The sequence below is a fragment of the Pinus tabuliformis genome, chromosome 8 (assembly GCF_031772625.1).
Source record: "Pinus tabuliformis cultivar Carrire ecotype Pingquan chromosome 8, CPIR1, whole genome shotgun sequence".
NCBI classification, from domain to species: Eukaryota; Viridiplantae; Streptophyta; class Pinopsida; order Pinales; family Pinaceae; genus Pinus; species Pinus tabuliformis.
The window spans coordinates 1,393,664,992-1,393,679,915 of record NC_142294.1 but is presented as its reverse complement, the minus strand read 5'-3'; the positions used below and the strand labels follow the sequence as shown (position 1 = coordinate 1,393,679,915).

The 14,924-nt window shown below is 38.2% G+C and overlaps 1 protein-coding gene across 8 annotated transcripts in view; it reads left to right on the top strand.

The window, feature by feature from the left end:
* The window catches only part of LOC149240761 (uncharacterized), a 399,764-nt gene that overhangs the window by 66,807 nt on the left and 318,033 nt on the right, over positions 1–14,924 (top strand). For 6 of the 8 annotated variants that reach the window (XR_016246545.1, XR_016246543.1, XR_016246544.1 and 3 more), the window contains exons 3-6: positions 7,600–7,716; positions 8,079–8,127; positions 8,432–8,556; positions 8,680–8,838. Coding sequence is in view for 5 of the 8 variants with exons in the window: in XM_089373808.1 (XP_089229934.1) it covers positions 7,600–7,716; positions 8,079–8,127; positions 8,432–8,556; positions 8,680–8,838 (450 nt within the window). In the remaining 3 variants the exon portion in view is untranslated. Of the gene's footprint in view, positions 1–7,599; positions 7,717–8,078; positions 8,128–8,431; positions 8,557–8,665; positions 8,839–14,924 lie in introns of those variants that run through there. The other 2 variants (XM_089373810.1, XM_089373812.1) reach the window with 2 other exon arrangements.

Here is a 14,924-nt window from a genome sequence, read left to right as displayed (position 1 = left end):
CTTTTGACTCAATAAACTCTATAAAGCATGAAGAACATGCTTTGACTAGAAATAAAAATAATCATAATCATAATAATCTCTTTTCTTCTTTTGTTTTTACATGAAATACATATTGATACAAGTACAATGATAATTATGAAGACCGAACCTAGTTGCATTTCCAATAGTATCCACTCAACGATACAGAAGACATAAGACCATGCACATCAGAGTGTATCAAATCAAGGATACTTGCTACCCTGCTATCTTTGCTCGGGAAATGTGACTTGGTTTACTTTCCCAAAGCACACGCCCTACACGCATCATGATGTTTAGTACTAAAATTTGGTACAACAGTAACACTCTCCCTCAACATCCTGAATGCTCCACAGTGCAAGCGTGCCATCCTCCTGTGCCATAACTTGCACAAATCGCTGCTGCTGGTCGTAGCCACCAAGGCTCTGGTAGGCTGAAACATAACACTATAAAGTCTCCCACTGTGGAGTCCAATCACTCTAGCACAAGTATACTGGATCCATTGGAATACATAAGCACTTGTCCATCCTGAAATACCAGTACATATCACCTATCCTCAATACTCGAGACTGAAATCAGGTTCTTCTTCAGCCCTGAAACATATAGAACCTCTGTCACTTTCAAGGGAGGTAATGACTCCCTCTAAAAGGATACAATCCCCACTTCTGTTGCTCTGACCTTGGAGTTATCTCCAAGTGCCTCCTCCAAGTCAATATCATCCTATGTAAGACCCGTAAAGTGCTCTCTCACTCTAGTCATATGGTGGAAAGCTCCACTCTCTACAAACCACATACTTGAGGATGTAACACTAGTGGAAAGACTCACAACTAAAGCAAACTCTGTATCAAACGTGGTGGAAAATTCATACACCTCGGCTGAAGTTGCATCACCCTTCTTCTTCCCCTTCTTATTGGGACACTAAACGGCATAATGGCCCATCTTCTGACAAGCAAAGCATCTCACTTTGTTCATGTCCTTCTCTTGGGCCTTTTGCTTGGCCCCACTAGAAGACCCCTTCTTGGTCTTCTTCTTGCCCTTAGCTGCAAGGGAACATTCTCCTCCTCACCTACCCCACCACTCTGGTTGCCACTCTTGGCACTCTTCCTGGACGAAATCATTCCACGTTCTCCAACCAGGAAAATGCTCTCTGGCAACAATGCCATTTATGAATCCTTCCCACTGCTTGGGAAAACCATCCAATGTCGTCTTGATCGACTGGTCCTAAGGGATAATCCCTCCCACTGCAGCCAACTCATCTCTCACCTGTGTGATCATGGTAAGCTATGAGATAACCATGTCAGTCTTGGTCATCTTGGCATTTCTTAGCTTCTCATAGAACATCATTTTCCTGTTCTCATTGGTGCTCTGGTAAAGTGTGATCAAGGACTCCCACATCTCACAGGCATACTTCTTCCCTGACTCATGATGTACAAGATGATCTTTCACTACATCTAGATAGTGATACTCCCATTGATGGTCCCGATGCCTTCATAAAACAGATGGATGCAAGGGACTGGTCAATGGCATTGACTCTTTCATGCTCATCTGATGCTGATTTCATTTAGCTACTTTTATTTTTTGGCATTCGCCCTCTATTGTTAATTTTAACTTTTAATTTTTGACTCTAGATACCAAGTATTGAATCTTTGACTCATCACTCTATTTTTTTGAGTAATTTTTAGTTTACTATTTTATACTTCAGTATTTATTTTGTTTACGTTTAGTATTTTAGTTTTACTTAGTACTATTTATAATCTGAATCAATGTATTTGATTTCATTTTAAGTTATAAATTTGAAATTTTGGTGTGCATGTATTATTGCTTCAATGTGAAATATGATAATAACAATGGTGATTTATGAATAATGTTTGTATCATTAACAAATTTGAATTTAGTATTGACATTGCCCAATGATGAGTTGTTTTTGCTCGGATTTTTAATTCTTTTTATAGTTTTAGAGATGAGGCCCCTTATGCTAGGGATCCTGATGTACCCTTGACCCCCATGAATTTCCCAAAACATCTAAGGGGTGTCTCTGTATGTCATCGATGTGTCTTTCCTTGCTTGTCTACTCCTGCATGTCCAAAAGTTGGAAGAATTTTGCAAAAAAGTTGTCCAGCCTTTTTCTGTTTGGATCAAGTGTGGCATCCCAATCCTTGTCTCTTGGAAGGATGGATCTAAAGTGGTAGGGCAATTGGAGGATGCTTTGAAGCAAGGGTTTCAGGTGCCACCAGGGTGGGTAGGGATGTTAGAGGTTCTGCTTGTCTCCCTTTGAAGTCTTTTGCTTGCTTTCTTTGCTGTAATGACTACATCAATTGTTGCCATTTATTTTTCAAAGTTTTTATTTTTTCATAGCCTCTAATGCGACTTAAACGTTATTTCAGCCTATGTAACCCTGCTCTTGTTTGACTTGCTCACAATCATTCCATTCTCCTTTTTGTAACGAATAAAGTTCATATACTCAAAGGAATGCTCTGGTATCAATGTAACAAACAAAGTTCGTATACGCAACAATAATCTTTAGAATACTTCGAAGACAAAGACATCCATTGAAGGACAAACAATTGTATATTGAATATTGTATAAATGAACTAATGTGATGACTATAATGAGGGTGAGGGTCTGCTTATATACCCTAGGCAAGTGTCCCTTTATGAACGGTAATGTCCTTAGGGACATACCTCTTCATTAACTAATCACTAATTAATCATTATTTTTGATGTGTTATTATTATTTATAATTAGATTTATTTATATCTATATTTTATTCATAACATTGCCTTCTTCTTCAAAAAGCTTTGTCGAATCTTGCCGATGAAAAGACTTGATCTCTTTTTCTGTTTCGAATGTCTTCTCGTCTTGAAACTGTCATCTTCGTTGATACTAGTTGATATGATCCTTGGAGTGATAAATAAAATTGTCGAACTGAGAAAGGATCTGACCATCCTAAGTCAATCTTCTGAGGAACTTTGCAATTACTTGATAGTTGAGATAAATTGTTATCGTTAGACTGGATTGTGCTGAAATCATTAATCTTTGGAACACAAGTCTGTTGTTTCTGTTTTGAATCATACAAATACACGGATTGATTGAATTGTCTGCTCTTGTGATTCGAATGTCAATAAGGAATTCTTTTGGTTTGAATTCCTCTATCAAGTGTGTTGCAATTTTTTGATTTATTTCAGGTACTAAGATTGTTGAGTTGGTTACAGAATCTTCACCTGAAATTTTCATTGTTTGAATTGCAACATCTGAATATGTTTTTCCATCAACTGGTTTGTTATTTTCTTGAGTTGTGATATTGACTGGATCAGTGTTCGCATATTTCTTCAACTTGGACTGAAGTCTTCGACACTTATTTCGTGATAAATTCTTCTAATTTTTGTTTAATGATTTCTTATCATTTTTAAGTTTATTAATTTGAGTGAGTAGACTTTGATTATGATTTTTGAGCTGTAAGAGTTCCTCGTTTTCTAAGTCGATTTTATTTTGGCATTCAAACTAATCATTTTTTAAACACTTAATTTGTTCTAACATTTTTTGATTAAGGTTCTTTAAGAGTAAATTCTTTCTCTGACAAACTTTCGTTGAGCTTCTTGTCAGAACTTTCCTTTTCTTGTTCTAACTTGTGCTTCTTCATTTTACACTTTTTGATTTGTGCTAGTAGTTTCTGGATATGATCTTTTAAATGAGAATTCTCTTCGTTTTTATTGGATATGACCTCTTCAAGCTCTTTTTGCTTCTTCGGTATTGTGTTTTGATTCTTTTGAGGTATTAATTTTGTAATATCTTTAAAGTCTTCTGAAGAAGGCATTATCGATTCTGACTTCATTGTCATGTTTCAGAATGTGATCATCCTTCCCTTATAATAAAGTCATTTTTTTATATGTTTAACATGAGCATACCCAATTCTTTAAACCAAGGTTGACCAAGAATTATGTCAACCTCTCTATCATACATGGTTACAACACGAAATTGAGATACGTACTCATAATGATCTACTGTCACTTGTAAATCATTAATTTCATATTTTTTACCAAAAATATCTTCTGTTTCGCCTACATTGGCATCTGAGATTAATAGTTGATTCGCCAGATTAACATTAATGTAATTTTCGTCGTTGCTTGTACTGATAACGATATTAACTTTTTTCCCTTGGATGTTCCCTTTTAATGCAATTATTCTGTAATCTGTGATCAAAAAACCTTTATAGGAAAATCTTCCTTCCTTTATTTTCAAATTAGACTCCATTTTGTGTTTGTCGCGATGAACTTAGGGTTTTTAAAGTACCCTTTTTTCTTTATAAACCTTCAAAACTTAAATATTTTTTTTCCTTTTAATATAATTTGATCCTCTTTTTTGTACTTTATACACATTAACCTTTTTCCTCAATGCATATATATATATATATATTTTAATGGCCAATGGCCTGACGGCAAGATGGAGAATCTCCAAACACTTGTATAGTGATACACTTCAACTGCACGACAACAACGTTGACACAAGGTTGATGGCCAAAGGTCGGGTCAGACTGTCTATGTGCAGCGGTTGAGTGGCCAGAGGATTGAACAACATTGATACCAATGTAACAAACAAGGTTTGTATACTTAGAGGAATGCTATGATACCAATGTAACAAACAAGATTCATATACTTGGAGGAATGCTCTGATACCAATGTAACAAACAAAGTTCGTATACGTAGCGATAATCTTCAGAATACTTTCAAGACAAAGACATCCATTGTAGGACAAGCAATTGTATATTGAATATTGTATAAAAGAATTGATGTGATGATTACAATGAGGGTGAGGGCTTGCTTATATACCCTAGGCAGGTGTCCCATTATGAATGGTTATGTCCTTAGGGACATACCTCTTCATTAACTAATCACTAATTAATCATTATTTATGATGTTTTATTATTATTTATTTTTACATTATTTATATCTATATTTTATTCATAACATTTTCCAGGAGCTCAAATATTGACAGTGGTTCCATGCATGGTTCTTCTACCTTCTTGAAGTGATGTGATTGTCTTAATAAAAATATTTTTGCAATTTGAACTACAATGCTGTCTTAGATTTTAAATAATAATTCAGCAATTTCAATGAAAAAAAATGAGGGCTTGAAATGGAAAAACTTATGTCCAATTGTGCACCAGATTTTGGCAAAAATATTCCTTGAATCTGGTAGTAAATTGTTAGACAACAAATGCAAATCATTTCCCATTGAAACCAGCACAACTTTGAATCTACTCCAATTCTAGGCAAACAATTTGTGAATGCTACCAACTGGTAATATTCCTAATGGAAATATTCAATGATAAACAAAGCAAACATAACCAAAAACACACTGAAAAATACTCAATCATCAGAACACCATTTTAAAGCCAAAAGTTGCATTGCTGAGCCATTTTATTATAATATGAAGAGCGTACAATGAGGTGCTGGAAAGAGTGCACCTAGGCTTGCTCAAGGCAAGCTAGCTAGGTTCAAAAGACTAAGAAGAAGTCCCCCTCAAATATGCTGCTGCTCTATCTCCTGGCTCTGTGCGGAACTGTCCAGAAATACGTTGCTGGGTGTGAAGATCTGCTGCTAGGGCCTTCTCTGATGCTTAGAAAATTCTGGGAAATTAACCTCGACCTCTCCACCAATAACCCACAAAAACCCACGAAGGAATTGGCCAAATGTTGACCTTAGAATTTCGGCCCAAATTTCCTCTAGCTCCTCTAGCTGCTGCTTGGATTGGAACCCTTGTTTGACCCCTCAAATCTTCCCAGAAAATTTTCCCAAATTATTTATGAGGTCCTTGTCAAAAACCTAGAAAAACCCAGAAAGGATTTGTCCTCGTTTTGACAGTCCAAAATTGACCCCAAATGCTTGGCCTTCCTCCACAAGAAAAAGATGTAGCCTATAGCAAATGCTGCATTTGCTGCTCTGCTAAAATGCTGGAAAAACCCCCACAACACTTCCCCTAACGCCGCCTCAAGTTTTAGGCCCAAACGCCCTTCACTCGTCAACTCCCAAGTGTGTCTCCTCCAAGTACTACGTAGTCCCTATGCTGCTGCTAGTGTCTCCTCCACACAAACTCGCATTTCCATTGCTGGAACAATCGGGAAAGGATGGAACTCCCTCCTTGGGCTAACACTTGAAGTCCACAGAAGCGAGGGTTGAGATCTTCGCTCGGAGACACTCGTGTGGTAAACAACACTTGCAGACTTGGCTTTTGCTCAAGCGTGCTATGTCAAAGACATGTTTCTAAATAGATGAATGAATGCCCAGAATGAGTGCCTCTTGCTCTATTTATAATTCGTGGCTCCTTCTCTCTGTGTTCCCCACTCTTTCTCTCTCTCCTAATTCGCACTCCCTTCTCTTTCCTCTCTCTTCCAAGAGTGTTAGTTCCCTCCTTGGGTTGAATTTCTCTTTCTTGTGGTCCCCACTTTCCACTAGAGCCGCAATATTCTCTTTTCCTCTTAAGTCCCGGTGCCGGAATTGTGTTCTCTCACCAAACTCATCTCTAGTGCTGAAAATCAAAATTGGGGATATTACACAACTCCAAATGCTGCAAATGCTTACAATGAGAAGTGTGTGAGTTAAAAGTGTAGGGGTGTATTTATAAGGAGGAGATGAGGGTTTTATGTGGTTAGTTTCTTTTTCCTTGGTTGATTGGGCCTACATGTAGGTGGTCTAGTTAGCCCTGTTGGATTTGATTGTTGGCCAATTTTGGTGCATCTTTGTAGAATTAGGCACTAACTTGCCTGCCTTAAACCAAGTCATTGGTTAACTCCTTCGGTTGAGTCAACCATTGGTTTTGGCTGTTTTTTTCTCAAATCCCAGTCACACTCGGTAGAGTTGAGTAGACTTGGGTCAGCTTGATAACACTGATTAAAACATTTCTTTTGGAGATCCCCTTTTCTATCTAATGTGGGGTGTAGGGATGGATCTATTTTAACAATCCAGTAGTAAATCCTGTGATTTATGTATACAAAGTCACAAACATTCTCATTTACATATACTGGCTTTTGATATTTACATGCAAGTTGCAGTTTTCCTCTTTGGTCATTGCCTTGATAAACTCATGCATAATTGAAGCATTGATACCCAGAAAGTCACCCACCTAGGCAGTTGGGACAGAGATATTCTTGCCCTTAGACTGTACTGATCGAATGGAATTCTATCATTCTATCTTCGAGGCTGTATTTATTATGTTATTTTCTCTATTCATGGACATATAGTAATATACCTATGAGGTAGGAACAGCCTTATGTCAACTAGGTCTGACACTATTAAAATTTAAATGATTCAATCCAGGATATTAAGCCTATATACAAAAGCCTTTTTGAAATTACAGTGTTGCGTTCATAGATGCCATTTGTTTTCCGATCTTGTGTCTATTTTGTTGTAGAAAGGTGCTGGCATTCACGAATTCTAAAGCAGTTTTATAAACAGAAGAAAATTGTTTACATTGCTATTTTCTTGTGTTTGATATCGAAGATTTGGTCTGTTTCATGTAAAGGGCTCATACAATGTTTTTCTCAAAGGTCTTGAGTGCACATGCATGGTTTGCTCTTTATTGTTTGCAGGTTGCCTGGGATGATACAATTCTTAAGAAAGTGTTGAAAGCTCTCTGTGACAGTGTTGAAAAATGCAGGGAACTGGCTATTCACCTAATAAGTGGAGTCGTAAACAAGATTTCTAAGGTAGTCAGTTAATTCAAGTAAAACATTTATTTGTTGTTGTTGGATGGTGGTTGTATTGGGAATGTCCATATTCACGATCTGTAATTTTTGATAAGTCTCTTGAGTTTAGTCCATTTATGGATCTCTTAATATAACATATTCCTCTGGATTGTACGCTCTTTGGGTGTTCATTAACAGTGGAACTCTTTAAGAAAAGAGTATTCTGGGATGATAAGAATGTAATTCTGAGGAAAATAGCATATCATTTATTATAAATTTGTCCAATTTAGAGTAATGAATTGATCAGGATATGAATTCTATAGACTTTTGTCACTTAATAAAAAGCTGTAATTTCACGTGTGGTGTTTTCTTGTATTATTTAGGTGGATCAAACAGTGGCATTGGTTGTACCATTAATAGCAGAAAGAATGGGTATTTACGGCATTTTAACCTTTAGCCTAAACGTTTTTGTGGATGTACTTTATATTCAAGTATCTCAACCTTAGTTGTATCTTACTTTTAGTTCTTTTATGACATGTTTATGGGTTGAAGCATTTACAACGTGTCTAGATATTATATTTGGTTAGATCAAGGTCTGTATATTGTCATTGACTCATTATGGCTTCCTTTCCACTATTACGGTCATTTCATTTGTACTTTTGTTGTTGTTGTGTAGAAGACTCGGCTGTGAATAATAAATATAAACCTTTATTGTTTTGTGATTTGTTCTGTGCAGGTCAGCTTCCATTGCTTGAGAAGTCAGAAGAGGTCCGCCTAGAAATGATAAACTTTCTCGGAAGTGAGTGCATGAGACGATGCTCTGGAGATACTCTTAAACTCGTAGTGGGACATCTTATCCAGGTAAAGGAGATTAACTCGAGATTCTGAGATGGAGATTTTTCTGCAAGATGTGCTGCTTCTAACTGATTCTTGCGCGCCCTTGTAATTAATTTTAGTAACTGATATCCAGGGTGGCTCTCATAGGTTTTGTGCATTTCCCTTGGAGATCAGTTTCATGAAATTAAAAAAGGTGCATCTAGGGCTATTGTTATGCTTACAGAGCTTGCAGGCGAGCAGTTCAGTGAAATGTCAGAGAAACTTCTGAGGGCTCTTCTGCCTAATATTGGCCATGCACATTCTAAGGTAGTTTTTTCGATTCTAGGTTCCTTTGATTTTGTTGATGCTTGAAAGAAGTGGTTGCTGGTTCTCCTGTTTAGCCAGTGAGTTTGCTTGCAGATCTGATCAGCATGATCCCCATTTCTTCTTAGAAGACAATGTGTATTTTGCAATGTATTTTTGTGTAGTTTTCCCGATTTAAAGTTTATACATTTCCTTGTATGGGAAAGTAAGCAAAGAGGCCCAGTTCCGTAATTGTATAAAATTAACTTATCCTCGCGTGTATAGTTATTGTCATACCCTGTGGAACTTCATTGATATTTTTATAGCCTTTTATTTCTGACAATACATAAGAATATATTAGAACAGAGTCAGTAACATGGTCTTTGCTTCTTTCATGTCTCTTGGAAGTTTTATGATGCTTTTTGTCAATGTTTACCCGAGAATGGGATCAACCAGTCTTTTTTCATGTTATAAAGAATCAGGGACAAAAACCCATTGTTATAGAATATGTTACCTCTCTGATAATCATCGAGATTCTTAATGGCAAAGAAACTTGGTCCTAGAGTTTGTTTGATTGGAGGAGGGAAATAGATGTCCTGAACTTAAAAATGTTAGAAAATATGAGGTCTAGATGAGAAGCTTATGGGGTGCACGTCTTTGGAAGCATGTCAAAAGATTTATGAAAAATTGAGAAGATGCAGGTGAACCGATCTTATGATCGATCAACCTTTTGTGGTCATTCATTGGACATTAACAGAATTTAGCCTATCTTTTTCAGAGTTAGAATAATGAGAAAACATCATATGTTTTGAGGACATATGCCAGTATAGTCACAAGAAAATGGGTGTAGGCAGCAGTGGATTGTGACTTGGAACTTGACACACACATCTTAAGTACCTGTTGTGCTTTTAATACAATATGAGCGGCCATAGTTTCCAGAACATTGAATTTAGTTTTTGGTGTAAGCCTGTTAGTTTGTACAATCATGGTAAGAAGTTGAGAACTTGAGATATCTTTAATTGTATTCCTGGGGATCCTTGATTATCTTATCCAGATGGTTATTAGCCCATACCCTTTGAGTCTATTAGTTGAACTAGTTATCTCTTGTTGGAAACCAGGAAAATACTTAGAGGGAGGGGGTGAATTAGTACATTATAAAATTTAATACTTATTTAGCCAATCAAACACATTCAACAATACAACAATGCATCAATCACATAAAGCTTGAACATATGATATTTATGTGGAAACCCATACGGGAGGAAATCACAAATATTCTTTTAATTTTAATGTAAATGCAAGCACCAACTTTAGTTTACATTAGATTTTGTAGGCATTGTTACTAACCAAATCTAAGTACAATTCTTGGATGCTCAACTAGCAATCCGATACAAGGAGAAACTGGACAAAACAAATGGTGAAGTGCTCTCACCCTGTCATTGGGAGAATCTGAGTTTGATCACGCTGAATTGGAGCCTCTGTGTAGAACTGTGTCACTCCCACGCAGTTTCTGTGTCACCCCTGCTGGGTATCACGCTGCTCTTTCTCTGGACACTCTGCTGGCTGGAAAATCCGAATCTCTGCCTCCTGGTCTCACACCCTAGCTTCCGGCTACTGAAACTCGATTTCCTTAGTAGGAATTCGATCTCCCTCTAAGGCCTACGTTGCCACTGTGTCAACACAACGTGGGCCAGCGTCTACCTCTCTCTGGACGTCGTTTTTCCCTTCTCTGCCTTGTACTCTCTGGCCCAGGAAAACTTCCTTCTTCTGGATACTCATTGCCCCTCACTGCAAAAGCTCACTTCGAATCTGTCTCTAGCAACTGCTCTGCTTCAGAAATTCGATCTTCTGAACTCACTTGGTGTGTTTTCCAAATGACCCTCAACTTCCTTAAATAATCTTCTCGTTGACATTCAACAACCCAGATTAAAAGCTCATGAATGGCTAAGATCATTTTAGCTTGATCCTCATCTTCTTCTAGAAGTTACACTAACAATTAGATTAATACCTATTAATATTTTTAATTTCCTAAGTTTAGACTTAGGGGCCCATTAAAAAATATTAATTATTTTAATAAAATTATTTCTGAGTGGAATTTCCCAAAACGCTTTCTGGGTTCTTTAGAATACATGTGCCCAAGCATCCCTGCAAAATTAGAGGCCTAGAGCACATACGATGCTACCCCAAATCAACATTTTCTTGGGCCGGAGAGTACAAGGCAGAGAGGGTAGAACAATGTCCAGAGAGAGGCAGACACTGGCCCACGCAGAGCTGACGTAGTGGAAGCATAGGCCTTAGAGGGAGATCGAATTCCTGCTGAGGAAATCGAGTTTTAGAAGCTGGGAGCCAGGGTGTGAGACAAGGAGGCAGAAATTCGGAATTTCCAGCCAGCAGAGGGTCCGAAGGAGGGGCAGTGTGATTCCTAGCAGGGGTGACGCAGAGACTGCGTCAGGCTTACGCAGTTCTGCGTAGAGGCCGTGCAAAGGGGATGGAGAGGCTCCAATCCAGCGTGATTAGACTCAAATTCTTCCAGATACAAGGTGAAAGCATCTCACTAATTGTTTTGTTCAGTTTCTCTCTGTATCGGGTTGCTAGTTGAGCATATAAGGAATTGTAGTCAGAATTACTACTGCATAATAATAAAACCCTAAGATCTACTACACCGGTTTTCCCGCATTGGGTTTTTCTGCGGACATTTATCCAAAAATAACGGTGTCATTGTGTTGTATTTTCTTTCTTGCTCAGTATCTTGTTTCCGCATATAAATTAATTAAGTGAAGGCTGCAGAGTATGTATTTCAATATTTGTTGTATGAAACTGCAAATAACTTGTTCATGTAAATCTAACAAGTAGGAGAAATATCATCAGTTGCTGCAGTAGGGATTCCGGTTTAGGATTTTTCACATGTTGGAGCACCAACGACCAAGATTAGAACTTAATCAATGGTTAGGATCATATTAGAGTCGATCCATGTGAGTTTCTAAACGATTCGCACCTTGAGTTAATTAATTCTGATTAATTAACTAGTTTTCCTAAGTTTAGACATTGGAAACATTAAAATTGGGTTAATAATCTAATTAAGTCATCTCTAGGTGGAATTTCCAGAAACGATTTCTGGTTTTGGAGATCTCATGCATTCTACCCTCTCCACCAAATTTCGTAGCTAGAACACATCTGATGCTACAGAAACTAACAAATAATAGTTAATTAAACAATGATTATTTATGAAGAGGCATGTGTCTAGGGACATGACCATTTATGAAGAGGCACCTGCCTAGATATATAAGCGTGCCTCATTTGTTACACTCACCATCTCTTTTGTACATTTCTTATATAATATATTTGTCCTACAATGGATACTTACATATACCAAATATTTTGAGTATTCCACTGCGTATATGAACTTTGTTCGTTTCAGATGATGAATTTTGGTGCACTTCAAATCTGCTCTCAGATCTTTTATATGTATGGTCTAAGCAATCTGTTCAAGTGTTTAGCTTCTGTATTTATAGTTTACTGTGTCTATTACCATGGGTATTGATCCATGGTTTTCACCCATGGTACTGTGAGTTGACCTTAAAATTACCTTAGCTGTTCTACACATCCACAACAGTTACATTGTTAATTAACATGTGAACAGCTCAAAGTCACGTCATTTTGTTTCCTTTAATACCCATTGGTATTAGACCGCTTTAGCCCAATTCAAATTCTCTTTTTAAAATATTTGGTGCCTGAGACTGTGAAATTTGGCCCTAGCACTTAGGCTCTATATCTCATCAACGCACATGACTTAGGCACTAAAACCATAGGCTTATCCATTGTTGGCATTTACAAATTTATAGACTGGCTAGTTTTAGTGCTTGAGCACCAGGGTTCGAAGTCGGGGTTCCGGTGGTCGATAGGCCCTTAGGCACTTATCTGCCAAACCCCATGAGATCGGGGGCTATGACCTTGGGCTGGTCCTCTGCCAGATCACCGCCCGTTAGAGTTGGCGTCCAAACAACGATCAACTGCTTGTCTTTGAGTGATTTGATAGACATAGATGTCAATTGACGTGGATCGCTTCTCATTAATTGTTGCGACTGATCCCTGTTTGCCGCCTGTTGCTTGTTGGCCATATCTCGCAGATGGATACAACATCCTCCCAGTAGGTGGTCAGATAGATGGACTCATCAATAGATAATGATCTCCGCGTTATTAGCTATATTTATTCCTTGTTTTGTCGGCTTGTTGGCTACACTCGTTTGCTGCAGTTATGAAGTTTCGATGGCTCGTTGCTCAGCAAGGGACTCGCATGCCACATCACCTGCCAAATCATGCATCCACGTCATTTGTTGCAGCTAATAAGAGTTTGCCTTGAGTTTACCTGCTCACATGTCACTTTCCATCTATACATTTGGCCACCCAAAAGTGTTGAATTCACTTGACACATGTCACATCCTTAAAGCTGCAATGTGGTGCCCACGTCATCCACTTGTGCGTGCTGACCGCTCACCGTCCAAGTTCGCTTTATGTGCAAAATCCACATGTCAAGCGGTTTGATAGACCCCGGGGCGCTCACTGTCAAGCCCCTTGTGACTGGGTGCTGGTTGGTAGACATGTCACTTCTCGTTGATCCTGCCCTGATAGTTGTTGTAAATTGTTTTCCTTATGTCGACCACTGCTTGTTGGCCGCATTCGCTTGTCATCTACAACATCGTTGAACCAAGCAGTTCGATATGGGACCCACCTAGCCATGTGTTCTACCACCTGTGTTGCCATGTGGTTTTTCATGCCCTCTGTATTGACCAACTAGAACATGCCATGTGTCAACTGCCATCTATCCAATTTGGCCACCCAAAAATTGCTAAAGTGGTTGCCATGTCTCATCTCCTCAAGCTGCCACGTCATCCAAGCCACTTGGCATCCATGTTATCACCACTTGTTACCCATGTCACCTGGGGTTTGTTGCCGCCTGAATCCACACTTGGGTTATGTGTAGAAAATATTTAACTCCACTTCGTGTGGCCTTGGGGACAAGTCTTCAGTTGAGCAACTATCACTCAAATCTCAACTCCTTCGTCTAGGCTAACCTTATGAGACAAAATATTAAGGCTTGATTAATTTATGTTAAACAAGTTGTACGAGTTTAATGGAATTGCAAGACACAATCCACCATTAATGAGATAAATCATATATTAAAAAAAACCAAAAACAACAACAAAATCGATCGTCCTACTGCAACCAATGGCTACACTTGCCTCTACTAGCATTGTACAACTTGCTGTATCAACGCCAAATCCGTGCCCAAAAAGGTTTTGTTATGAACCAGCTCACAAAAAAGATAGAAAAGATAGATCAACGACTTCAAAATCAGCCTCTTCGAGGGGGCAACCTCCTTTACATTACACAAATGAACAATTCTTGGATGATACAAATGACAATACCTCCTTTCTATATATAGGAGTCTAAGTGTTCCCAATATAATCAAAGCCTACATAACAATAATATTGTAGGGGCACAACAATAACAATAGTGGGCTTCTGTGGGGTACAATAATAACAACACGGGGGACTACATGGGCACAACAATAAAATAAGGGGGTTGCACTAATAACAATAAGGGGCTACACTAGTAGTATAGGGACCTAACATGCCCCTCTTTTTCAAAAAGTGTTATCTTCAACGCTTGAGTAGTTCTGGATGCTTCTGTATAAAATTTTCGCTCTCCCATGTGAAATCTTTAGCGGGTAAGTTCTTCCACTTGATAAGATACTTTGAAATTGATCGATTTCGTAGTTGTCGGGTTCTGGTTTCTGTGACTACTTCGGGTTCCAATATGACTTTTCCTTCCTCATCAAGTTCTGAGTTCTGACAATATTGTTTGAACTGGGAGTTTGTCACCTATAACCTTCTTTAAGCATGAAACATGGAGAGTTGGGGGCACTCGGGAAGATGCAGGGAGCTCCAATTTGTATGCCATAGTACCAATATTTTGCAACACCTTGTAAGGACCATAGTACTTTGGTGATAATTTATTATCCTTCTTAGCTTGCTTGAGGGACATTTGTTTATATGTTTTTAGCTGTAGAAATACCTAATCGCCTACATCAAAACTTCTTTCGCTGCGAT